This window comes from Lacerta agilis, chromosome 6 (genome assembly GCF_009819535.1).
Source record: "Lacerta agilis isolate rLacAgi1 chromosome 6, rLacAgi1.pri, whole genome shotgun sequence".
NCBI classification, from domain to species: Eukaryota; Metazoa; Chordata; class Lepidosauria; order Squamata; family Lacertidae; genus Lacerta; species Lacerta agilis.
In genome coordinates this window covers 4,994,434-5,021,693 of record NC_046317.1, presented here as the reverse complement: position 1 = coordinate 5,021,693, position 27,260 = coordinate 4,994,434, and the positions used below count along the sequence as shown (strand labels likewise).

At 46.3% G+C, this 27,260-nt stretch overlaps 1 protein-coding gene across 1 annotated transcript in view; it reads left to right on the top strand.

Moving 5' to 3' along the window:
• The window catches only part of LOC117047988 (protein transport protein Sec16B-like), a 54,742-nt gene extending 34,497 nt beyond the window's left edge, over positions 1-20,245 (top strand). Inside the window, exons 17-26 of the mRNA XM_033151266.1 lie at positions 3,343-3,456; positions 4,819-4,888; positions 5,723-5,977; positions 7,684-7,751; positions 9,547-9,693; positions 11,748-11,846; positions 15,547-15,670; positions 16,494-16,558; positions 17,251-17,334; positions 18,415-20,245. Coding sequence (XP_033007157.1) covers positions 3,343-3,456; positions 4,819-4,888; positions 5,723-5,977; positions 7,684-7,751; positions 9,547-9,693; positions 11,748-11,846; positions 15,547-15,670; positions 16,494-16,558; positions 17,251-17,334; positions 18,415-18,480 — 1,092 coding nt within the window. The 3' untranslated portion in view covers positions 18,481-20,245. The remainder of the gene's footprint in view (positions 1-3,342; positions 3,457-4,818; positions 4,889-5,722; positions 5,978-7,683; positions 7,752-9,546; positions 9,694-11,747; positions 11,847-15,546; positions 15,671-16,493; positions 16,559-17,250; positions 17,335-18,414) is intronic.
• The last annotated feature ends 7,015 nt before the right edge of the window (positions 20,246-27,260 follow it).

The following is a 27,260-nucleotide window of genomic DNA, read 5'->3' as shown; positions in this document are numbered from 1 at the left end:
CTTGAGAGTCCCATGGACTGCAAGAAGATCAAACCTATCCATTCTCAAAGAAATCAGCCCTGAGTGCTCACTAGAAGGACAGATCCTGAAGTTGAGGCTCCGGTACTTTAGCCACCTCATGAGAAGAGAAGACTCTCTGGAAAAGACTCTGATGTTGGGAAAGATGGAGGGCACAAGGAGAAGGGGACGACAGAGGATGAGATGGTTGGACAGTATTCTCGAAGCTACTAACATGAGTTTGGCCAAACTGCGGGAGGCAGTGAAGGATAGGCGTGCCTGGCGTGCTCTGGTCCATGGGGTCACGAAGAGTCGGACACGACTGAGCGACTGAACAACAACAACAACAACAACAACAACAACAACAATATATATATATATATATATATATATATATATATATATATATATATATATATATAGCCAATCTCTGGCACCACCCAGTGCTACTTGTCTCACAGTAAATAAATCCCTGGACAACTGGAGCCAGCTGTCTAGAAGAGTGGGCCATCCATTTACAAAAAAACCTACCAAAGTATGTTGAAATTCCACATGCTTCCCAAGGTCTCTTCTTAAAAAACGGTTTCTATTTCTATAGGAGCACAATTGTAGGCCGCACAGGTTTTATGCAAGCCAGATTAAAGGGTGGGAGAGCACATCCTATATCGAGACTAATACAGTATATGTGTGAACACAAGTGTCTTTCGTAGGAACACACCTGTTTAGGTGCCTGATTCCTTTAGCTCTGTTTATGGGGAGAAATCCGATTACAGGTGTGCTATGCTTACAATGGCCAGTTCCTGTTAATGACTTGGTGGCCGTGTTTTGAAACAGCCTATGTTTCCAAACCTTTTAATGAGGGTGAAAGAGGAGAGTGTAAAATATGGTCTGAAGCTCAACATCAAAAAACCTAAGATCATGGCCACTGGTCCCATCACCTCCTAGCAAATAGAAGGGGAAGAAATGGAGGCAGTGAGAGATTTCACTTTCTTGGGTTCCATGATCACTGCAGATGGTGACAGCAGTCACGAAATTAGAAGACGCCTGCTTCTTGGGAGAAAAGCAATGACAAACCTAGACAGCATCTTAAAAAGCAAAGACATCACCCTGCCGACAAAGGTCCGTATAGTTAAAGCTATGGTTTTCCCAGTAGTAATGTACGGAAGTGAGAGCTGGACCATAAAGAAGGCTGATCGCCGAAGAATTTATGCTTTTTAATTCTGGTGCTGGAGGAGACTCTTGAGAGTCCCATGGACTGCAAGAAGATCAAACCTATCCATTCTTAAAGAAATCAGCCCTGAGTGCTCACTGGAAGGACAGATCCTGAAGTTGAGGCTCCAGTACTTTGGCCACCTCATGAGAAGAGAAGACTCCCTGGAAAAGACCCTGGTGTTGGGAAAGATGGAGGGCACAAGGAGAAGGGGACGACAGAGGATGAGATGGTTGGACAGTGTTCTCGAAGCTACTAACATGAGTTTGGCCAAACTGCGAGAGGCAGTGAAGGATAGGCGTGCCTGGCGTGCTCTGGTCCATGGGGTCACGAAGAGTCGGACACGACTGAATGACTGAACAACAACAAATGCTCACAATGGCCAGTTCCTGTTAACGACTTGGTGGCCGTGTTTTGAAACAGCCTATGTTTCCAAACACTTCCCTAGGGCAGCCCTGCACAGAGAATGCTCCAGCAACCCGACTCACATGTGGCATGAGCAAGCATGCTTCAAGAAGTCAAACCCTTGTATCCCAAGGCAGTCAGCCTCATTGTGGACTTGTTCAGCAGCTGATTGAGGAGGAGACCTGAAATTATGTCAGTCCGCAGCAAACAACCCTCTGTTTGCCTTCATATTCAGCTGTATAAATATTCAGAATAAATGGAAGGAAAGACGGCTAAATCAGAAACAGCACAAATTACAGAAGTGGCACGGGGCTTATGTAGCTCAGTTAGTTACAGGCTGAGCTGTTAATTCCTTTCTAATGTTTCATTTGATGATAATCGCATTTGCCTAATCTGTGTCTCGCACATAACATTAACACGAATGGCTGAAAGCCCCGGAATTTGAGAAGGGGCCTCGACATGTTCCAAGAAACACATTTCTTGCGAGGAGCAAATGACATGAACAACCTGCTAATAATTGCTGGATTTGGAGAGAGTTGTCACAAGTGGGATAAGCGCTGCGATTTAGAGAAGTAATTCAAGCAAGCGTAGCTCTTGTGGAGACGGGTCTTGGTTCTCTGTGGCTGCTTTTGATTCTGGGGGGCAAAATCTGGGACAAAAATGTGCCACCTGGGACATTCTGAGATGTTAGGCACTGGAGTCACCGGGTATAGGCAGGTGGCAGATCCAATTCCCATGTCAGATTTTGGGGGGGGGGCTGTTGGATGATGTTCTCTGTGGGCCCAGCTTCTTGGCCCTGCCCAAGTGACGCTGCAGCTGTGACACACTCTTTCTCTCTCTGGGCCAATCCACACAACTGCTGAGATGGGAAAGGGCCGACCAAAGTTGTTGACCTTTTTTTTAGGATTGAAGTTGTTGAGGTTTTACCCCAGGAAATAAACTATCATCACAGGGGCCAGATTAAACCGACCGTATTAGGCCCCTGAAATGGACTTTGGACATGCCTGCACCAATGATTTCACTCACCGTAAGACAGCACCCCATCTTCTGCTCCCAGTAAACACAACTAAGCCATCTAGAATGGCACTGAGAAGATCAGGACCCCCAGGGCCGTCTTAGGCAGATCGGCCGCTGTGGCGCGGCGATCCCTCTGGTGCCCCCGACGTGCCGCCTCTCCGCCTCTGGGGCCACCTCCCTCCCGCGCTGGCCGCCCCTTGGGAGGGGGGGTGGGTGAGCGGGGGATGAGGGGCGTGGCGGTGGAGTGGCGCGGGGCTCTGCACGCCCTTCCAGCGCTCCAGCTGGGGCTCCCTGCACGGGATGGGAGGTGAGGGCGGCCGGCTCGCAGCCCGCCCGGGAGTGGCATGGGCGGCAGCGGCTGCGCCGGCAGCGTGCAAGTGCCCACCCGTGGGGGCAGGGGCGGGTTGGAGAGGGGGCGCACGGTATACCGGTGGGCTCGCGGGGTGCCCCTGGGGGGGCCGCCGCCCTGGCATGCTGCGCCAGTAGCCCCTATGGATAAGATGGGACTGAGGATCCCCCCCTTGGTATTATCAAAAGAAGAGTTTTTGTCCTAGACACCTCTTGAAGGCAGACTTAACAGCTCTTGCTTGGTTTCCCTCTCCCCCCCCTTAAAAAAAATCCCTCTTTTGCCACCTAACTTAAGAAGCCCTCTGCTGACTGTTTGGAGCAGTGACTCTGGATCCTCTGAACTAACTGCTCCTCTTCTCGCACAGCTGGCAGAGCGCCTGAAACTCTCTGACCCCTGCCTGCTGGAGAAGCCCGTGCAAGAGGCGACTTGGGAACCGGGTTGGCTTTCGGAGCTCCGAACCAGATGTCGGCAGTGGGAGGTAAGACTGCTTGGGTGAGGTGTAGATGGGCTGATTTGTGATCTAGCTCTTTTGGCCACTTGGATTAAGCTGAAGAGATGCAGACTTATCTTCCAATTTGAGGCATATGGCAATCCAAATACTGTTTTACCATGTGAGGCAGAAAACATGGACTTCCTGCTTCCTGCTCCACCTCCCGCATGACTGCCATCTCTGGGAAGTCCAGGGGATGTGTCTCCGTTGTCAGGCAACGGTACTTCCCCATGACGGACGGGGGAAGCTTCCATTGTCACGCTGATGGCAGAATCTGGCCCTTGCCAGTGCCGCCTCTCCTCCGTTGGTTTCCCTCCCTCGGCTTCGGCGATGTGGCTACTTTCAGAAAACACTTTTTTTGGCTTTGCGTCGCTTTCTTGTGGTTGTATACCACACCGGGTGCCATCCTGATGTCGGAGAGTGTGGCGTATACATTTTGCATTGATGAACAGAAGTTTTACCCGCAGAGATCTGTGGAACTGCCGCCTAAAGGGCAGAAGACGGGTGACCCCCTGGACGTGATACTTGTGCTACTTGGTTCAGGGGATGTAATTTCAATGGTGGGTGACGGAGGCTGTTCATGATGAGCCCTGGTGATTTGTCCGTGGCCTCTGTGACTTGTCCCCTTGTTGGCACTTCATCTGCCTTCTTGCTTGCTGCCCCAGAGCTAACCCCAGTTGGCTCCATGCTTTGCTCATTGTATTTTTCGCTTCATAAGACGCACCTTTTCCCTCCTAAAAAGTAAGGGGAAATGTCTGTGCGTCTTATGGTGCGAATGCACGGTCCCTGGAGCCGAATTGCCCAGGGGCCAAAAGCAGATTGTGCTCTTTTTTTTACAAAGAGAGAAGGGGGTGTTGAATGGAAGCCGCTGAACAGCTGTTCAGCAAGTGATCGGGCAGAGAGAAAAGGCTCCCTTTCCAGCCCCGCCCCCTTGCCCAGCCCTCCATTGTTGAATGCAGAGGGAGGCTGTTTGTTTCCCCAGCAACATGTGACTGGCTGATTAGATTATCTGTCTGGAAACTGTAGAAATGGCTGTAGGACTAGAAGCTGCAGAACTGTGAGTTGAACCCCATAAAAACGGGGCTTTTCCTCTTTCCCCCCAAAAGCTGCACCACTTTCAGCTGATCCTCAAAAACGCAGGGCTTTTCCCTTTGCAAAAAAAGCTGCACCACTTTGAACTGATCCTCAAAAAAACAGGGCTTTTCCCTTTGCAAAAAAAGCTGCACCACTTTGAACTGATCCTCAAAAAAACCCAGGACTTTCCCCCTTTCCTCCTCTAAAAACTAGGTGCATCTTATGTTCAGGTGTGTCTTATGGAGTGAAAAATACAGTAACCTGTTTTTCTTTAAGGAGGAAGGAAGTCTTTGCAATGCCAACTGCACCCAGCCGGAATTTCCCAGAACCAGTGGATCAACGCCAGGTAAAAGAACGAAAGGATGAACAGTGAGTGGCACGTGTTCACAGAAAGGAGCACACAGCTGCACTGGGGCCAGTTAAATGAATCCCTTTTACATTTATTCTGGCACACCTGAGACCGTTCCTTTCTGCTATTGGATTGGATTCAAAGACTTACCTGGAAGTATGGCTTTCAGAAGCCTATTGGTATCCTTAATGGATGCCCTGAAATTTGAACAACAGGTAGACCCATTCTGAGGGTCTCATTCTGTTCTTCCTGTCTCTAGCTTTCATTGGGCAATGGATCTAAATTCTACAAGCCCTTCAGAAGGCCTGTTTGCTTCCTCTGTATGTATGCTTTTGCATAAAGCCCAGGAGAGTTCAGTGGGTCTTATGGGGGAGGATTGCAATGTTAGCTGGATCGGTGGTCTGTCAAGCTGAGCGTTTCCACTACTGTCCAAATCAAAAAGATTCTGGGGAGTTTTAACAGGATCAGCTACTAAATTTCCCCAGATATTCAGTCCCAGTCTCTGAAAGGTTTTGTTGTTGTTTTTTAAAGCTGAAAATAAAACTGAAGCATATTAATGGAATTTCCATGGTAAGAGGCAGTATACCTTTGAATACCAGATGCTGTGGACAAATAAAAGGAGAAGCCCCTCTCTTTCATGCTTTATCTAAACTCTTGGGGACTGGCTTCTGCTGGAAACAGTAAGTGGGAATAATGAGAGGGTTGGATTCAGCTGCTCAGATGTTCTTATCTAATAGCTACTGGCATTCCTGCTTAGAATATCTCATTTGTAGCCTTGGAGTTTGAACAGGCAATTGGGGGATCTTACCCATCAAATCTTACATTATCCAGATTTGGCTCCCCGATCTGAGTTTGCACAAAGCCAAGGCTGCTTGAAGGATCTGGAGCCTCATCCTTCGACTTACCCGCCACCGGTGGACTCAGCTCAGGACCAGCCAGATGTGGGACAGAGAAGGCATTTCTATCCTGGGCCTCCTGCAGATACAACTGATGTGGCTTTGGAGACTTGTCTTCCAGGAAGTGACCACAGTTATGTTTCCCCTCCTGGAGGACGTCCGGCTGACTTCTCCTCACACCAACCACCAGGTTAAGAGACGGTTGAAATGATTTGCGATGGCGTGTCCATGTATTCGTTACATGGTCTCCACCTGGAAAACATATATTGCATTTTTAAATTTTTTTTTGATTTTGGTGGCCTTGGGAGATAAGGCAAGCCATGCCCTTTCCCACTTCCTCTGTCTCCAGTCCTGCTGCACCTGCTCTCCACCTGCTGGGGGACAAAGAAAGAAAGAAGGAAAGAAAGAAAGAAAGAAAGAAAGAAAGAAAGATAGATAGATAGATAGATAGATAGATAGATAGATAGATGGAGTATAGCATCTAGATCAAGGGAAGTAATAGTACCACTGTTTTCCGCTCTGGTCAGACCTCACCTGGAATACTGTGTCCAGTTCTGGGCACCACAGTTCCAGAAGGATACTGACAAGCTGGAACGTGTCCAGAGGAGGGCAACCAAAATGGTCAAAGGCCTGGAAACGATGCCTTATGAGGAACGGCTTAGGGAGCTGGGGATGTTTAGCCTGGAGAAGAGAAGCTTAAGGGGTGATATGATAGCCATGTTCAAATATATCAAAGGATGTCATATAGAGGAGGGTGAAAGGTTGTTTTCTGCTGCTCCAGAGAAGCGGACACGGGGCAATGGATTCAAACTACAAGAAAGAAGATTCCACCTAAACATTAGGAAGAACTTCCTGACAGTAAGAGCTGTTTGTCAGTGGAATTTGCTGCCAAGGAGTGTGGTGGAGTCTCCTTCTTTGGAGGTCTTTAAGCGGAGGCTTGACAGCCACCTGTCAGGAATGCTTTGATGGTGTTTCCTGCTTGGCAGGGGGTTGGACTGGATGGCCCTTGGGGTCTCTTCCAACTCTATGATTCTATGATTCTATGTTTTTTTATTGTTACGGTTCTCAACCAGCACACACACATATCCATATTAACAATCCAAAATACATTCTAAAATATAAACTGTAAATATAAACTTTAAACTTTTTTAAACATTTTAAAAACTTTTTAAACTTTTAGATAAAAGAAGATATCACTACTTTAAAAGGTGGGCTACAGCCGATTATAGCACTGGTTCGTCTGTAGCTCGGGCACAGATATATTTAAGACGACCGGGACGGAGGGTGGGCAAAAGAACCAGCGATAAATCAGGGTTCTGGAAAACGATTGCTGCTCCTCTTTTGCAGGTGGAGGGGCTCCTAAACATTTAACAGCTGCCTGACAGTCTATATCAGGCATAGGCAAACTCGGCCTTCCAGATGTTTTGAGACTACAATTCCCATCATCCCTGACCACTGGTCCAGCTAGCTAGGGATCATGGGAGTTGTAGGCCAAAAAACATCTGGAGAGCTGAGTTTGCCTATGCCTGGTGTATATGATGGAGAACCTGTAAAATTTCAACCTTTCAGGCTGGTTTTTTAAAAAGGCATAGGAGTCCTGTCCCAACATACAGCCAGGCACTATTGAAACCAACAGGACTTGCTTCCCAGCAGACCTGCTTAGGTTTGGGCGGGGAGTGGGGAGAAAAGCAGGTCCCTGCTTTCGTGGAAAGGCGTAAGAGTTTGCTTCCTGCTTCTGCCTTTGTTTGTCTCTACTTGGCAGCCCTTGTGTCCTGGACGCTTTGGCTCCAGAGACCATTTCCAGGGAACTGGAATGCCCCCTAACAGCTCTTGCCGTTTTGAACTCCAGATCTTGGCTGGTAGGTACAATAAAACCTGTTCTGGTGTAATCTGCAGGGGGCACCACGGAATCCTGTGGCCCGTACCACTTCCTGGGTGGTCAGGAGAGCATTCCGGAGCATCAGGTAAGAGTGTGTGTGTGTGGGGGGGAGATAGCTGAACTATGGAACTCACTGCCACAAGATATGGTGATAAATTGGATAGCTTTAAAGTGGGATTAGGCAAATCCACAGAGGATAAGGCTTTCAGTGGCTGTTAGGGGTGGAAGGATCTCTCCGTCTCTCGTTTTAATCCAATCTTAAATTTAGTTCCCCACCTTTCTGAAGCAATTTGTGGATTTCCTTTTAATAGATGCTCACGAGCATTCTCCAGCGAGCAAATTGCTCCTGATAAGCCCCACTTCATATGCATTGTTGACCTGTTTTTTTAAATGCTATTTTTCACTAACATGTTAGGTTTTTATGCACACTTTCACCTAATGCAATCACTTTTGTGAAATTTGGATGCCCGGAGAACTGCATCACAAAATCTGGATAAAGTATGGATTTCGAAGAACGGCTGTGTTTCAATTGCCGTATTGTTTTGGAAAGTCCAAATTTGATAAAGCTCTGCTTCCAATGTGAACTGAATTGAATTTCTCCTAGTCATGATGACTATACAGCCGCCAGGAAAGGGCAGCTGCTTGTATGTCCTGCTTGTGAGCTTCTCAGATGGGGAGATACGCCTTTGTTTTGACCCAGCAGGGCTCTTCTTCTAATTGCTGTGTTGTTCTTGTTGACACATGCACCTAACCTTCTCAGCTGACATGTCGCTGCCCTTGCCCTCCTGTGGCGCAGTGGGTCAGTGCGCCTGTCTGCTAACCAGAAGGTCGGTGGTTTGATCCCACCAGGGACGGCTGTGGCCAGGATTCCTGCATTACCCCGGGGGTTGGACTAGATGACCCTCAGGGTCCCTTCCTACTCTGGTTCTTTTTGGCGCCTGCTTGAAAACATTCTTGTTTAGACAAGCCAACCCAGATGCTTAGAAAACTGAGGGAATTTTAATCTGTTTCAGTATTTTAAATTTTGTATGTTTTAAAGTAGGGTTGTGAATTTTTCTCGATGGTAAAGGTAAAGGTAAAGGGACCCCTGACCATTAGGTCCAGTCGTGTCCGACTCTGGGGTTGCGGCGCTCATCTCGCTTTATTGGCCAAGGGAGCCGGCATACAGCTTCCGGGTCATGTGGCCAGCATGGCTAAGCCGCTTCTGGTGAACCAGAGCAGCGCACGGAAATGCCGTTTACCTTCCCGCCAGAGCGGTACCTATTTATCTACTTGCACTTTGACGTGCTTTCAAACTGCTAGGTGGGCAGGAGCTGGGGGAGCTCACCCCGTTGCGGGGATTCGAACCGCCGACCTTCTGATCAGCAAGCCCTAGGCTCTGTGGTTTAACCCCCAGCGCCACCCGCGTCCCTTTCTCGATTGTACTGTATTGCTTTTAATCTTTTTGTAAACTGCTTTGAGGTGTGTGTGTTTAAACAATCAAGCATTATTTTATTAAATAAAGAAACGCTGAGCCATGTGGTCTAGTGGAATCCCAGGGGAGAGCTGTTGCTTTAATGGTTGTGCAACATTTTAATTTTTCCTTAAACTATACAGCAATTTCAAAAAGAAAGTGGGTTCAAGGAAACTTGGGCTCATGTCCCAGCTCTGTCATAGAAGGACTTGCTTTGTGACTTGTCCGAGGCTGCCATGTTCCAGCCTCATTTGGTCCTTTCCGCTCCCACGGGAGCGATACTGATCTGTCTCACAGGACTCTTGTGATGGTGAGTGATGTCGGGAGAGACCCTTAGGGGATAAGGTTAGAGTATAAACCGGTAAGAGGGAGCCACAAAGTTTTTTCAGTGAAGAGAACCTGCTCCATGTTTTCTTCTTGGTGCCAGAACACTTTAAATGCCCGGACCCGGACCATTTCTGAGAGTTCCACAATATCCATGGTCGAAGATACCCCACAGCTCCCAGAAGCATCAGGGGAGGAAGCCACATCAGAGAAGCTACCACAGGATGAAACGGAACAAAAAGAAGCGAAGGTGAGACATCTGACTGAGAAAGGCGTCTGCGGTGTCTGAAAAATATGCCGAGGCCCACAGGATTTCATTTCTGCTTTGCAGCGGATTAGGAAGGACAGAATCATGTTCTCTTGGATTTAGAGCCATGATCAAAGTCTAATTCACCTTTCAGGTGTCTGGGAGTATTGCAATTAATTCATTCATATAGAACTTCACACAGCATATAAGTACAGCCCAGTCCTATACATGTTTCCTCAGAAGTGACTCTTGCTGTGTTTAGTGGGGCTTACTGTCAGGATGTCCTACACACGAGTAGGAGCTTGGCAGAGACACATGCCCGACTGGCATGTTCCCTCCCTCCTGGGCGATTGTTTGGGAGCTTCAAAAGCATTCCTCAGCCCGAACATCACAGCGACTGATGCCAGAAGGCATCAGCACACTTAGGGATCTGCAGAGGTTTGCGCAGTTGCGTAACAGAACTCAGCAACTCAGCATTTAGGCTAATCTACTTTATTTACATATAAACACACACGGAGCACTTCAACATGGCTCCCTCTCTCTCTGGCATCAGACAGCAAAGAGAGAGAACAAAGGACAATAGTCCCACTTCAGGAAACACAGTAAGACAAACATCCTGTCTTCATCACATCCCATTCCTGTGGAATCAAAACACACACCGTCATGTGATAGACAACAAACCCATCACTGCACACGGGGAATGAATCTCCAACACTTACGGCCAGGTAAGTGTGCATAGGGTTTGTAGTCTTAATGTATCGGGTTCTTTGTCTTGAACATAGCAGTAGCAGACGGTGTGGGTGTGGGCATGTGGCAGAAGCACTTACCTGACCTCCCAGCAGCTGATTCACTGCCAGTTACTGGGAGCGGGAGGGGAGAGATGGTGGGGAGGACAGGGCAGTGTAAATGCGCTGGCAGGAACGCCAGAGTGGCTCAGCAGGGCATTTTCGCTGAGCTGATCTCATTCTGCCTGGTAAACAGCAGTGACTCAACGCTGTCTCCTGCTGCACGATATGGCGACACCTGCTAGCTTAGATGGGTTTAAAAGGAGAATTAGGTAGCCGTTGTCAGGACAATGCAACGAGATTCTATTAGCCATGGTAGCTAAATGGAATCTCCATGTTGAGAGGTAGCATTCCTCTGAATGGCAGATAGCAGGGCAACAGTTGAAGGCTGCTGAACTTCTCACCCTGCTTGGGGGCTTCCTGGAGGAAGCGCCCGAATGGCATCTGTTGGAAGCTGAATAATGGGCAAGGTGAACCAGTAAGGCATTGCTTATATTCCTGTGTCACCAACAGGTGCGACTGGGGTTTCCTTCATCTCCTTGACATTCTCTTGCAAAGTCTAAGGGTATTTTCACAGACTTGTACTTTTATAATTGGAACACAAAATCTATGGCTAGAATTTTACATTCATTTGTCTTTCACAAATTTGTCCTGTATTAGGGGTGTGTGTGTGTGTGTGTGTGTGTGTGAGAGAGAGAGAGAGAGAGAGAGAGAGAGAGAGAGAAGGGAGGGAGAGAGAGAGAACATGCCTCACATACTCTTCTTGGTGTCATATGTGAAACTGAGTTAAGAATTTGGGACATTTCTTATGTTCAGGTAGAGCAAAACAGGAATCTATATCTATCTATCTATCTATCTATCTATCTATCTATCTATCTATCTATCATCTATCTATTTGCAAAAGTATGTTGCAAAACATCAGGGTTTTGCAGTACAAACGAATGACTGTCTACGTGGGTTTTGGTGCCTCTTCTGTGTTCTCCACCCTCTTCTGGTGCTTACTAGCTCTCTTGAAGGAGGAAAAAGCTACCAGCTCTCTCAAGATTTTGGGCAGGGTTCACCTTCCAAACTCTGCCAGTGGAAGTCCTGCACGAGAGCTTCTGATAGTGCAACAGGGCCCTTTCCCCCAATTCTCCTGCCTCCCCCATCCTGAAATTGGCTCTGAAGGGACCTGGAGAACAGAGCTCAGGAGAAGGGAGGAGTTGTTCTGTTGGGCAAGCTGATATGCTTGCAATAGCACAGTGTTGAATCTCACCCTTTCTGTTTCCCCAGGCCTCTGAGTCTGGCTGGTTCCGTTGGTTCCGATCTAAACCCTCTAAAGAAGCTGAGCCCCCCAAGAAGGAACCATCTGCTGCTGCTCCAGATTCTCAGGTAATACAGGATCTGTTTTAAGAGGAATTTTCTGTTTCCTGCAATAATCAGAAGAACCTGCACCCTGTTAGAAATGCGCTCGGGGCAAACAGCAAACTGCCCCAGAGTCCAATCACATCTCTGCGGTCACTCCCTGAACAGTCCAGAGGCCAGTGATATGCGACTCTCCTCCGATGAGAAAAGAATGCATCATCCCTGCATCTTGCAGTGGAAAGAAGAAGCCCAAAAGTAGCCGTAAAGCTACTTTATTAAAGGCTATCTACAAAGTCCATTCTTTGTTCCGAAACTCCAACAGGACAAAGCTAGGCATCTTGCTTCTTGCTCCGCTGACAATCAGAAGCGAAATGAAAAGAACACAATAACATCACATGGTGTAAAAGAGATAATAACACAGGCTTCCTTTCTCACGCCGAACCCAGACAGTCATGTGAAATACAACAAACATACCGTATTTTTCGCTCCATAAGACACACTTTTTCCCTCCTAAAAAGTAAGGGGAAATACCTGTGCGTCTTATGGAGTGAATGGTGGTCCCTGGAGCTGAATTGCCCAGGGGCCAAAAGAGGATCGTGCATTTTTTTTTACAAAGAGAAAAGGGGTGTTGAAAGGACCCCGCTCAGCAGCTGATCAGCAAGAGATCGGGAGAGAGATAAGAGTCCCGGCTCCCTTTCAGCCCCGCCCTCCATTGTTGAATGTGCTGCAGAGGGAGGTTGTTTGTTTCCCCAGCTACATGTGACTGGCTGATTAGATCATATGTCTGGAAACTGTAGAAAAGGCTCCCTTTCCTTTAGAAGCTGCAGAAATGTGAGTTGAACCCCATAAAAACAGAGCTTTTCCTCTTTGCTTTTCCCCCTTTGCAAAAGGAGCTTTGCTTTTCCCCCTTTGCAAAAAAACTGCAAAATTTTTAGCTGATCCTCAAAAAAACAGGCTAAAATCCTAACACACCCCACACCCAAAGTTCCTAACAACTACCACTGTGGTCTGTACACTGATAAACATCCAAGGGGCTTCGGGGTTCTCTGGTGCACAGCCTGAAAACGGCTGCCACATATCCATGCAAGGAGTGTAGTTCATAAGCGCCTGTCATGTGTTGGTGTCATGAGACATTGGTGGACTTCACAGTGTAATGTCAGAAATGAAGTGGAGGTGTGAGGGGAAACAGGAGCAGAAGCGACAGATAGCAACTCTTAATCCCAATGTCTACAATTATTATTTTTATTTCAGACCGGTAATTTATATACACCACTTGAATGTTGTTGTTTTTTAAAAGCCCCAGAGTGTTTACAACAAGAACAATGAAATGATAAGTGAAAACCCAGAATTATTAGAAAAAACCATAGAACAACTTTTTAAAATCATTCAAAATATAAAATCATCAATAAGCTAAAAACAACTAGGATTATATGCTCTTGGAATGAAGCAAGGCCAGTCCTGTGCTTTAAAAAGTTAGGTGGAGGAAGAAATTTTGCATAGTTTTTGTCTGTTCGATAATTCACATCGCATTTAGAATTCTTTGACAAGGACTGAAACCGCAGACCCGGGCTTTAAAACTAACAAAATGAAGAAGGAGGAGGAGGAGGAGGAGAGGAGTTTGGATTTGATATCACGCTTTATCACTACCCGAAGGAGTCTCAAAGCGGCTAACATTCTCCTTTCCCTTCCTCCGCCACAACAAACACTCTGTGAGGTGAGTGGGGCTGAGAGACTTCAAAGAAGTGTGACTAGCCCAAGGTCACCCAGCAGCTGCATGTGGAGGAGCGGGGACGTGAACCCGGTTCACCAGATTACGAGTCTACCACTCTTAACCATTACACCACACTGGCTCTCATGATGAATTTCATTAGAGACAAATGTAAGGTTTTGCACTTAGGAAGGAAGAACCAGCTGCACGAATATAAGATGGTAGACACCCGGCTTACTAGCAGTACATGTGAAAGAGATCTAGGGGTCTTGGTGGACCACAAGCTTAACATGAGCCAACAGTGTAATGCAGCAGCGAAAAAAGCTAATGCTATTCTAGGCTGCATCAACAAAAGTATAACGTCCCAATCAAGGGAAGTAATAGTACCACTCTATTCTGCCTTGGTCAGACCACACTTGGAATCCTGTGTCCAATTCTGGGCACCACAATTTAAGAAGGATGTTGACAAGCTGAAATGTGTGCAGAGGAGGGCAGCCAAGATGATCAAGGGTCTGGAAACCAAGCCTTACGAGGAGCGCTTGAAGGAGCTGGGTATGTTTAGCCTGGAAAAGAGGAGATATGACAGCCATCTTCAAATATCTCAAGGACTGTCACATGAAGAAGGGAGCATGCTTGTTTTCTCCTGTTCTGTAGGGTAGGACTCGAACCAATGGCTCCAAGTTGCAAGAAAGGAACTAAAATCAGGAAGAACCTTTTGACAGCAAGAGCTGTTCGCCAGTGGAATGGGCTCCTTTGGAGGGTGTTGGGCTCTCCTTCCTTGGAGTTTTTTAAGCAGAGGTTGGATACCCATCTACCATGGATGCTTTAGCTGAGATTCCTGCATTGCAGGGGGTTGGTCTAGATGACCCTTGGGATCCCTTCCGGCTCTACAATTCTATGATTCTATGACAGAATAAAGGAGGAGGAAGGAAGGGGCACAGTTCGGGAATGCCAGAGGAGGAGCGAACAGGAGCGACGGAAAAGGATTAGGGAAATTGTCCAAGTTACTGAAGTTCATCTGCTGGAACTCTTGACTTCTCAGTTTTATTACTCCAGGGTTTCCCAAACTGTGGATTTGTGGTTGTAGACGGGAAATGGCACATCCATATGTTAAATGTTCCCATTGATTTCCAATTGTACTTTTTTAATGGCTTCTTGTATTTCCTCTGTTGTGTTTTATTGTATTACAATTTGAATTCTGGGGGATTCAAATTGTAGTGGAGTAAAATACAAAATATGAAATAAAAAGAGGCAATAAGGCCGCAATTAAAAACCATATAGCATTATCACAGTGCATCACAATTGCTACAACAGGCTGAATAATCCTTTACTGGCCTGCCAGTAACTTCAGCAACACCCAAGTGTTCTGTGTGGGACGGGGACCTTTGCGAACCGCTTTATTAGACCTTGCTTCATATTTCCAGGGTTGTCTCCTCTGAAAGATGCCTCTTCAAATCCTGTATTCTGTTCCCAATTCCCCATGTCATTATGGTGAGCCCGCAGCCATGTGGCCTGTCATACGTTTTCTCTATGGTGGTCAAAAAAATAACGATCCGCTCCACTTAATAGCAAGCTAAGCTGGCGAGTGCCAGCAGGGTTGCAGGCAAATGAAGAAACCAGAGGGAGGCATCAGAATGTTTGGGAGTACTACAAGGTTTGTGAAAGTGCCAAAAAAGTAAAAAAAGTTGGGGAACCCCCCCTCCAAAAGTGAAAACAAAATAAAATAAAAAATTCCTTCCAGTAGCACCTTGGAGACCAACTAAGTTTGTTCTTGGTATGAGCTTTCGTGTGCATGCACACTTTTTTTATTTTACTTTGTTTTGACTATGGCAGACCAACACGGCTACCTACCTGTATCCAAAAGTGAAGTAGAGGATCTAGTACTGAGGGATCATTTTTAAAAGATACATTAGAAAAGAAGTGGGGGGGGGGGGAAATCTGTCGGGATCCTAACAAAGGTAGACTGAGGGTAAATTCTACTTGGCTCCATCACTGATATATATTATTTCCTTTCTGCAGCAGCAAGTGGCTCCACAACCTTCCCTTCCTCCTGTGGATGAGACGAGGCCTACATTACTTCCTCCTCCAGCTGTTCCTCACCTGCCGCCCACAGGTGGCAACCTTCTCCCCAAAAGCTCTCTTGGTAAGTATCTTCCTGTGTGCGTTGCGGAATGTGTTCCTGACAGGTGGTAATAAAGGCTGTTTGTGTGCGAACCTTGCTGTGGCCCATAAAGGTAAAGGTAAAGGGACCCCTGACCATTAGGTCCAGTCACGGACGACTCTGGGGTTGCGGCGCTCATCTCGCTTTACTGGCCGAGGGAGCCGGCGTACAGCTTCCGGGTCATGTGGCCAGCATGACTAAGCCGCTTCTGGCGAACCAGAGCAGCGCACGGAAACGCCGTTTGCCTTCCCGACGGAGCGGTACCTATTTATCTATTTGCACTGGTATGTTTTCAAACGGCTAGTTTGGCAGGAGCAGGGACTGAGCAATGGGAGCTTACCCCGTCACGGGGATTCGAACCGCTGACCTTCTGATCGGCAAGCCCTAGGCTCTGTGGTTTAACCCACAGCGCCACCCGTGTCCCGCTGTGGCCCGTAGGAACCCGCAAAGTAACCCTCGAGGGATCCCCCAGTCTTTTGTAGAAGCTTTTGTGGGGAGTGGTAAGGCAAAGGGGCTGCAGCAGAAAAGCCCCCTTGTACAAACTGAAATAATCTCAGTTACAGGTAGGTAGCCATGTTGGTCTGCCACAGTCAAAACAAAATTAAAAATTAAAAAATCCTTCCAGTAGCACCTTAGAGACCAACTAAGTTTGTTCTTGGTATGAGCTTTCGTGTGTATCTGAAGAAGTGTGCATGCACACGAAAGCTCATACCAAGAACAAACTTAGTTGGTCTCTAAGGTGCTACTGGAAGGATTTATTTATTTATTTATTTGAAAAAATCTCATTGCACCCTTTTCGTCACAGGGACCAAAACTCCACTCGGCCATAGCGGCAGGGAAGGCTCCATGTTTCCAGATGCCGGAGGCCAGGTGAGAGAAAGGGGGGGGGGGGAATAACATGTTCCTTTTGAGGAGAGGCCTCAACTTTGGAAAACTGCTCCTCTGGATCCGTGTTGGCAGACGTGCCCAGAAGAGGGCAACCAAAATGGTCAAAGGCCTGGAAACAATGCCTTATGAGGAACGGCTTAGGGAGCTGGGTATGTTTAGCCTGGAGAAGAGAAGGTTAAGGGGTGATATGATAGCCATGTTCAAATATATCAAAGGATGTCCTATAGAGGAGGGAGAAAGGTTGTTTTCTGCTGCTCCAGAGAAGCGGACACGGGGCAATGGATTCAAACTACAAGAAAGAAGATTCCACCTAAACATTAGGAAGAACTTCCTGACAGTAAGAGCTGTTCGGCAGTGGAATTTGCTGCCAAGGAGTGTGGTGGAGTCTCCTTCTTTGGAGGTCTTTAAGCGGAAGCTTGACAGCCATCTGTCAGGAATACTTTGATGGTGTTTCCTGCTTGGCAGGGGGTTGGACTGGATGGCCCTTGTGGTCTCTTCCAACTCTAGGATTCTATGATTCAAATCCAGCTTCCTTGAGAGCATTTCTCCCAATATAATGTCCTGCATTTCTGGTGGTTCTGTTGTCCCCCTTCCTCCCCTGCCCCCCCTCAAAGCAAGGGATCCTGGCATCTTCGGTGGGTTTCACACCTTGGCTCTTCTGGTTCATGTTTCAGGCTGTTTTCTCCAAACCTTGCACCCCTGATCATGTGCCTCCACCCCCAAGAGGAGGGACAGTTCCACTTTACCGTCCTGCTGAGGTATGGTTACTGCGCGTGTGCATTCCCACAACGTTGTATACAAATAAACTCTAGTAATGGTGGCAACAACCGTAGCAGCAATGTAAGAATTGTTTTCTCGGGTGAGGCCAGGCATCCCTCCTTCTTCAGCCTTCCACAACCTGGTGTCCTCCCCATGTTTTGGACCATGGGTAGGCAAACTAAGGCCCGGGGGCTGGATCCAGCCCAATCGCCTTCTAAATTCGCCCTGCAGACTGTCCGGGAATCAGCATGTTTTTACATGAGTAGAATGTGTCCTTTTTATTTAAAACGCATCTCTGGTTTATTTGTGGGGCCTGCCTGGTGTTTTTACATGAGTAGAATGCGTGCTTTTTATTTAAAACGCATCTCTAGGTTATTTGTGGGGCATAGGAATTAATTCACCCCCCAAAAAAATATAGTCCACCCCCCCCCCCCAAGGTCTGAGGGACAGTGGACCGTCCCCCTGCTGAAAAAGTTTGCTGGCTATCAAGTTCCTGGAGAGCCTGGCTCGTAGTCAGGGGTGGTAAGGGATTGATTCAGTCCACCAACAACTGGAGTAGCCAAGTTGGGAAAGCATGTTCTAGCCCAACTCTCTCGTTCAAGCAGCAGCCTGTTCTTAGGGCACAAGGTGGGGGGGGGGGTCGCCTTTCCATGCTCTTTCTCCCTGGTGTGATACTGCCTGTGCACATGTAGGTTCCACTTGGATAAGAACCATGATACCTCTCAGTTGTAGGGTTTTTTGGCTGGTTTCATGGACAGCTACCATTTTGCAAAGGCCCTTGGTCAAAGCTCATGAAGCATGCCTGACGCAGGTGCCTTGTTCCATTGGTCTGAGTGTGCTCAAGGCTGGCCCTGCCATCGTGCCTACTGTAGAGGGAGAGCTAAGACTATCTGAGAGGGTGCGTGTCTAAAATTCTGTTGGGCACCTCAAAATCCATGACTATAAAACGCAAGAAAATGGAGGCTTTGTATCCAAACGGGTTGCATGCGCAAATGTTTATTTAACCTCCATGTGCATCTGGGTTGCATTATTTTTGAAGGGTTTGTGTCCGAAATTCAACTTAATTATTTCTTTAACAGGTTACCACGCCAGCAGCCTCAGGCCCAAGGATTTTTCAGCGACGCTACCCACCTCATCCACAATAATACATATGTGTGTGTATGTATGTATGTATTAACTATGAAGATGTTTCTGCCCTCTGGCAGATCAGAAACCATCCGCTTGCCTGAAGATAACCAGTCCGATCTGAGTTAGGCAGCTGGCTGCCCTTTCCCTTCCCCTCATCCTCTGGTATCGCAGCTCTCTAACCAAAGAGTATAAGCAAAAGTTTGAGGGGGGTGAAAGTGTACCTTTCCCCCCTTTCATTTAAAGTGTTGTTTAAGCAGGTGCTATTCAGGTGTAACTCTTTTCATGTGCAACAAGAACAAAACGAAGGTATCTCAGGTCAGCCCTGGGGAGGCCAGAAGTTAATCAAAAGGGAAATCAAGGCAGGAAGACTCCCACTTCCTTTTATAGGAATAGAATGGGACTTTCTCCCACGGAGGTGGGGTTAGGATTGCAGCCCCATTTTTCAAGGAGATGAGAAACTCTGGGAGAATAAGGCAGCGTTGTCTCTCTCCATGGCCAGTAGACACACAGCTGCTCATAAGGAAGAATAACTGAGGCTCCTTTTGGGGAATGTGGAACCTCTCTTCCTTTAGGATGGCCGCTGCCATACTTTCAGACCCACTTGACAGTGACATCTATTCAGTGTGAATCAATCTTACAAGTCATGCAGCCGATCTCTGTGGATATTTACTTAGAAGTAAGTCCGATGAGGCTTGCTCCCATGAAAGTGTGGGTGCTGAGGCTGGCAATCCTACACACACACTCGGGACAAGAGCCACTGAACAGTATAGGACTTACTTCTAAGTAAATATGCATAGGGTCACACTTCGGGGTTGCAATCCTATGATCCTTTACTTGGGTGCAAACCACTTAATTCTGAGCAAATGTGCCTAGGATTGGACGTACCGCAGGAGGCCGAACCCCTAAAACGGCTTAATCGCTTGGGAATAAGTCAATTTGCGTGTGAATCGAGAGTGCACGGACTCGTGTAAAATGATCAGGCTGCCAAAAACTACATTTGGTTGGGTGTTATTCCCACTGCCCAATGAATGGCTGTGATCCTAATCCAACATGACTAAAAAAAACAGGATCGTGAACTGGGAGGAGGCGAAGATGGGAGAAGATTCTGAAGGCCTTTTCTATAAAGAGATAAGATGGTGTCTCCTGAGTCTCCTTTCTGCCCGGCTGAAGTGCTGCTGTTTGAGGACTTGCCGGTCTGTGAGAACTGCTACGAACATACACATGGAGAGGGCTGGCTTTGTATTGTGGTGACCTCATCTATCTCAGCACTTCTTCAAAACCACAGTCACTGAGAAGGCTAGCTGACCTAATATGCTTGAGAAAGGAAGACCTAGAGTGGAACAACGCAGCAGTAAGTAGACAACAACGTTACTTGGAGCGGTTTCAGAAAACTTAAGAAGACCCTTGCTGGATCCGACCAAAGGCTCATCTACCCCAGCATCCTATTCTTGCAGCTGCCAACCACGTGCCGACAGAAAGCCCGCAAGCAGAGGGCAAGCACAACAGGAATCTTGCAGGGAAAAGTAGGAAAATTTGCACCGTTCGTAGAGTTATTTTTAGGTCCCCAATACCCCATGTGACGTATCTCTTTGTCATGTCTGGACTTTAGGGAGTATATTAGACTACTGGGTTGGCCTTTAACCCTGTGTTATCACCCTTCTTTGTTTTTCCAATACAAATCAGTTGATGCTCCAAGTTATCGTCCCGTTCCCCCCACGTTTAAATAAAAAACAGTTTCGAAATTGAAATCCAGGCTTTTGTGTGTGTGTGTTGGTGTGCGTGTGCAGAATTGCCTTGTGAACACTAGTAGACCCCCGGGACCCTAACCTTTCTTTCTGCCAGTGAAGAGATGAGAGGGTTACATAAAAATGTAGCCCTCCCCTACAACTGATGGTTGTGATTCGAGGACCCTACTCCCGCATGTCAGGAATAAAACACGACACATAGATTTTAGGTTAAATGGAGGTAAAAAGGCCACAACTTTATTGGTTACAGCATGTGAGTGGTATTGGCTTAGGCATTGGGTTGAACAGACTATAGTTGACTCCCCCCGCAAAGCGTGGAGTCACTCAAGGGTTAACCGCCCAAGAGGCGGAGCCTGTTGGTGCAAGATACAACTGGAAGCTCCACCCCCTGAAGTCACCGGAAGTCGTGCCATGGCCCCTAGCCACCAACAGGGCATTGGACAGGATCCACGACCTCCGGATTCCTTTACGGAATACCCAAAATTTAGGGGGGTTAGGCGATGGCCCGAACCTTGCCCTCCAACACCACACTAAACCCAATGCCTAACCGCCACCCGAGCCGAAGAGGCTCGCCGCCAAATACCCTCACAGCTGCAACCAAAAACCCCGCCCCCAAGTCAGCCCTATTGGCTGACTGCTAGGGGCGCGGCGCGGCGGCGGGGCAGGTAAGGCTGGGGCGAAACGGGTGCTGGAGCCGGCTCCCGCTCACAACCCCTCCTCTCGCTGAGGAGGAGAGGCTATCTCAGATGGCACAGATTAGGCCATCCTTCCTATTGTTACACTTAATTTGTGGAGTAAATAAAGAACCCAGTAGTTTGGTGTGCAGCTACTCCTTGAGAAACAACAACAATAACAACCATTATTAGTTACAGGTAGAATTTTGGGATAGTTGCAGAATTTTGTGATAGCTGCAGGAATTATGGAGTTAGGATATCTGAAGAAGTGTGCATGCACACAAAAGCTCATACCAATAACAAACTTGGTTGGTCTTTAAGGTGCTACTGGAAGGATTTTTTTATTTTTATTTTGTTTCAATAACTATTATTTTTATTTTATTTTATTTTATTTTATTTTATTTTATTTTATTTTATTTTATTTTATTTTATTTTATTTATTTTATTTTATTTTATTTTATTTTATTTTATTTATTTTATTTATTTTATTTATTTTATTTTATTGTTTATACCCCTCCCATCTGGCTGGGTTTCCCCAGCCACTCTGAGCGGCTTCCAGCAAGATATAAAAAAACAACAAAATGTTGGACATTAAAAACTTCCCCGAACAACAGGGCTGCCTTCAGATGTTTTCTAAAAGTTGTGTAACTTTGGGGCTTTTGTTTACACATGAGAAGACTTGTTTGTTTGTTTTTAATAGGCTACTGTTGTTTACAAACATGACTAATCATAAATTAGTTGAAGGTGAACTTCCTACACCATGCTTGGCTCCTCAGAGAACCTGTTCACCTGCTGCACCTGGCTATGCTTGGCAAGGGGAAATTTCCACTCGGCAGTTTTCTGGCCAAGAGCATAAACCTTGCCTATCTGGGTGAGACCAAGGCATATCTAACAAGGCAATCCATTTTGAGATGTAGCCAGCCAGGTAACCCTGGAAGCTCACAAGCAAGGCATGAAGCGGAAGGCTTTCCCTTATTCCTTTGTTCTCTCCTATTGTTTTATGAGCAATTTATATGGAAATGGCATACAACATGGAAACCAGCCACATTACAAACAAATAGATCCAGGGTTGTGTTTTTTGTGTGTGTGTGTGTGTGTGTGTGTGCCAAGTAGTTATTTGTTTTTTGGGTGGGTGGACTAAAAGAGATTAGCATCTTTTTGTGGGCGTTTTTAAAATGAATCAATCAATACACTGTAGAGGTATCCCTAGAAAGCTAACCTGCAGAATTTTGGGATAGCTGCAGGAATTATGGGGCTAGGATAAATTGGGGAGTGGGGGAACAGCTTCTGGGCTGTGTTCTGCTCAGCTGGCAAAAGATGACAAACGAAGGGGAAAGCTGATTTGGCAGGAGTGGGTGAGTGGATGAGTGGAGAAGGGCCAAAAAATGGTGAGGAGGGGGAAGGACACACAGAGTTAGTACTTTGTTTTAATATTTGGCTATTTTAAAAGTTTACTCGCTCACTGATCCTCAGTTGTGTTGTTGTTGGCCCTAATTGTTTTTTCATTTACTGCTTTGGCGGTGCTGGAAAGCCTCACATGTCAGCGACAATTGTTCAAAGGTTTTGTGAAGCTTTCCTTCTTAACTTTTCCTTTAGAGAAAAATAAGTCACTTTGGCTGTAGCTGCGTGAATTAATGCTGTACTAGAAGAAGGAAACAGAATGGTTATCGCAAAATGCATGTAAGGACGTTCAGTGGTCGCTCATGAGAAATCAGCCAGACGCAGAACTTCTAAGCTAAGTTCTTTATTGTGCAAACTATTTACAGTGGAGCAAAAGTTCAAACGTCCATCTCATCCCTCCGCAGAGTCCGGGAATGAACCCTTCCGGTTCTTTGTCCAGCAAAAGAGGTGCGGGATCCTGAACCCCCGCCTCCCCCTTCCCCGTCTTTCCTGTCTGCGAACTCGGGGCGCAGGAAACTGTCCCTGTTCCCCGCTTCCCACTTGGTGCTCAGGCTCTGCGATCTCGTCACAGCCCCTGCGTAGACTTCCTGTCTCCAACTCCCCCTCCCCACTGGGGGAACAGTCGCTTCCTCCTGAGGAGGGGGACGGCGAACTGCTGAACAAAGGGGGTGGTTCCCTGTACTGTAAGCGATCCCGGGATGCTACCTGCCGTGGGGAGGGGGGTTTCCTGACAATGCATAAGAAAACGAGAATTGAAAACAAGTCATTTATTTAAAGAAAGCATTTCTGTGGCAAAAGTACCGTATTTTTCTGGGTATAAGACTAGGTTTCTTTACCAATTTTTTTTTTGTTTAAAATTGGGGCTTGTCTTATACACGGGCAGTGCTGAGGGGTGTTTTCTTAATTTGGAGCCCCCCAAAATAGGTGGCGTCTTATACACGGAAAAATACAGTACATACGATACATTCACATTTTTCAAAGAAACATCTTTGTGTTAACAAAAAAATCTATTTCTTATAAAGATGCTCTTATAAAGATTGCTCGGTTTAAGTAAGAAACATTAAAACATTAAACATTAAAATATATTTTCAGTGAAATTCACATTTCAAATAATAATACAAAGTAACCGTCCTCAGAATTTCCAGCTTCTTTTCAATGGGAAAAAGTCTGCATTTTTTTCTTATTCTGTATGAGAAATAAATGGAAAACATGATATGCATGATGAACTGAGGACAAGAGTTAAGAAGACTAAATAAAACCTGTGTAATTTACAATGACCTTGGGTTTTCTTTACGAAGCTCCTTTAGTACCATTAAGCACCAGCGTCCTCTTAATCACGTCATGCGGTTTGAGAGCTGTGTAGGTGGGAGACAGAGTTAGAAAAATAACAATGCATGGCAATGGTTGCCGTCATCACCTCAATAAAACAGAGTTCAAGGGACTGCACATTTCATCAGACATGGCAGCAGAACAAGTTGTGCAATTACAACGGCCCGGGTTCAGAGAACTGCAAGTCTGGTTTGTTAACTTTTCATTGCTGCTGAAATCTGTACCACTAAATATCGCCAATACCACCAGGAAGCACGATGAAGTATTAGGGAGATGCGAGAGGGCCGTAACCATGCAAGCAACACCCATGATGATGGATGTGGCATGGGCATAGCTGTCAAGTTTCGGATTTGAAAATAAGGGATCAGCACCCTCACCTGTCCTGGGGACAGTCTACGGTTCTCAGGGACACAGTCCACGCCACGGTAATCCCCACCCCCCAGGCTACAAATTAATTTACACCAGGAAAGAGCTCCCAGGAAAGAGAAATTGGGGCAGAGAAAAGAAAGCACTTATTCATGCAGCACACGGTTAACCTCTGGAACTCCCTGCCACAGGGAGCAGCGATGGCCACCAACTTGGATGGCTTTAGAAAAGGATTAGGCAAATTCATGCAGGAGGAGAGGACCACTGATGGCTTCTGGCCAGGTTGGCTCTGCTCTGCCTCCAGTTAGGGGCAGCAATGCTTAATTTGAGCACCTGTTGCCGAGAAACATTCGTCTATTTTATCTTCTTCTTTATATATCTGTCTGTCTGTTTGTTATTAGGTATTTATATTCCACCTTTTTCTCCAAGGAGCTCCCTGGTCCTAGTCCTCATTTAATCCCCACAACAGTCCTGTGAGGTAGGCAGGCAGGCAGGCAGGCAGGGCTGAGAAAGGCAGGGACCCAAGGAGTCCCCGGACTCCCAACTCTCCTTCCCGGAAATAAGGGAAATTCAAGGGATAACAACAATAAGGGATAGCAGCGGGAAACGGCTTGGAATAAGGGAGTTTCCCGCAAAAAAGGGAGACTTGACAGCTATGGGCATGGGAGAGGTAGGGGGACGAGGGTGTTTGGGCCCTCAGTGGACCCTTGGTGGGTCCTTCCATTCCCAGCCAGGTTCCCCTTCCTAGAAGAGGAACCCACCTTTTCCAATAAGAAGAAACGGGCTGCAACCTCATCTAGTCATGTATGACCCGTGAATTTGATTCATTTGGCAGCATCAGAAACTGGAATGCAATTGACGGCCCAGAATGGCTATTGGAAATTTGCTTCTATGGATGTTGCGTGGCATACTTCATGAATGCCATCCATTCGTGTGCGACTGGCGCATTTGGGTTGTTTGGATAGCTTGATCATTTTGTTCCGTGGCTGTTTTTCCGGAAGACTGTTTGTGGCCCAGAATGGAAATCGGAATGTGGATTCTGTGAATGCTTTGACGCTTACTGCAGCAGTGCCATCCAGTCGTGTGTGTCTTGTGCATTTGGTTTGGTTAGGTCAGAGGTTGCCGTTCCATAATTCTGCTTGTGAAGTTGTTAATAAAAGTATAATATTGAAATGAGTTGCGTTTTATGACATTGTCCTAAAGTTTTTCTAATGTTCTTGGCATTGATTATATCATGAAATGGCCATTCTTAACAGAAACTCTTCAGACACGATGGATAAATATTATTTTCTTTTCTAGTGCAATGGAATATGTGGCAGGGCCTAGGAGTCATCTATACAATATTACCACGTTTTTAATGGGGATGCAACTGTTTGTTTGTGTCAAGTGAAGACGTGATCATTTCTCTGGGTTTCATAGAGCTTGATCGCTGGCCTCCTAGCTGCTGAGATTTGCAGGTCAAACCAATCAGTCAGGGTTGGAGAATAAAACCAGTGGAGTATGCGATTGGTTTAGCCAGAAGAAAGGGAACGGGTCTTTGAGGTTTAGTAAGTAGCTGGCGAGAATAAACTTGGAGAATGTAAAACAACATTGTCAATGCTTCCCGTTTTCCTTTGCCTTGAATCCCACCCCTTACTGAATAATCTGAGAAACACCCATCCTCCCAAGCCATATTTTGCTTTCAGGTATTATTATCATCATTTAGTGTATTTATAGCCCATCTTTCTCCCAAATTGGGATTTCCCCTCCCCACCACCACATCTCTGGCTCGATCCTTAGCTGTTTCCCCAGGACAGTGATTGCAGTCAATAGATCCATTGAAGTTATTGAGACTTGTAGATTTGGGAAGTTAATTAGGGGGAAGATACAATCTCCTGCATTGTGGAGGTATTCCTTTTTAACTAATTATCTGCTGAAGGGAAAATGGCTTTCAACACAGCTTGAAATTAACACCCATATTTATATGAAGAAGGATCAGGGTTGTGAATTGGGTTATAACACTAGCAGACATTGAAACTATAGTTAGGTATATAGTACAGGTAGAAGAAGAAGAAGAAGAAGAAGAGTTTGGATTTGGTATCCCGCTTTATCAGTACCGGAAGGAGTCTCAAAGCGGCTAACATTCTCCTTTCCCTTCCTCCCCCACAACAAACACTCTGTGAGGTGAGTGGGGCTAAGAGACTTCAGAGGAGTGTGACTAGCCCAAGGTCACCCAGCAGCTGCATGTGGAGGAGCGGAGACACGAACCCGGTTCCCCAGATTACGAGTCTACCACTCTTAATCACTACACCACACTGGCCGTGTTGGTCTGCCATAGTCAAAACAAAAAATAATAAAAAAAATCCTTCCAGTAGCACCTTAGAGACCAACTAAGTTCTGTCAGGAATGCTTTGATGGTGTTTCCTGCTTGGCATGGGGTTGGACTGGATGGCCCTTGTGGTCTCTTCCAACTCTATGATTCTATGATTCTAAGTTTGTTCTTGGTATGAGCTGTGCATGCACACGAAAGCTCATACCAAGAACAAACTTAGCTGGTCTCTAAGGTGCTACTGGAAGGAATTTTTTTTATTTTATTTTGTTTTCACTGAAACTATGTTCCTGCAAGTCTTCTGAGTTGGGAATGCCAAAAACTTCCCAGCAACCACATTGGCTACAGCCATGGTACATTAAAAAGCAATAAAAATAATTGCCCATGTTCTGCCCCATTTCCAGGAGGGCCGGGCTACCTAGTGTTCCTAATCATTCATCATGTTCTTCAAGGACCCCTAATTTGAATAAGCTGAAAGATATGGATACAATTACTGAAAATAGATGTACAAATTGCACCCCCATAGGATCTTCCGCCTTCTCTTCATGGAGGAGGCGCAGCTCTGCTTGTTTATCAATATGCATTATTGAAATAGTATGGGGCAATCTATCTTGGATGTCATGAACCCTCAAGAGAGCGGAACACTTATTATGAGCTTTCCTCTGACTCTTTTTTGGCAATATGAAATTTGTGAAAATGAGAACAATAAAGTAACTTGAAGAAAGTGAAATCTCTCACTGCCTCCATTTATTCCCCTCCTGGCAAATAGAAGGGGAAGAAATGGAGGCAGTGAGAGATTTCACTTTCTTGGGTTCCATGATCACTGCAGATGGTGACAGCAGTTATGAAATTAGAAGACGCCTGCTTCTTGAGAGAAAAGCAATGACAAACCTAGACAGCATCTTAAAAAGCAAAGACATCACCTTGCCGACAAAGGTCCGTATATTTAAAGCTATGGTTTTCCCAGTAGTAAT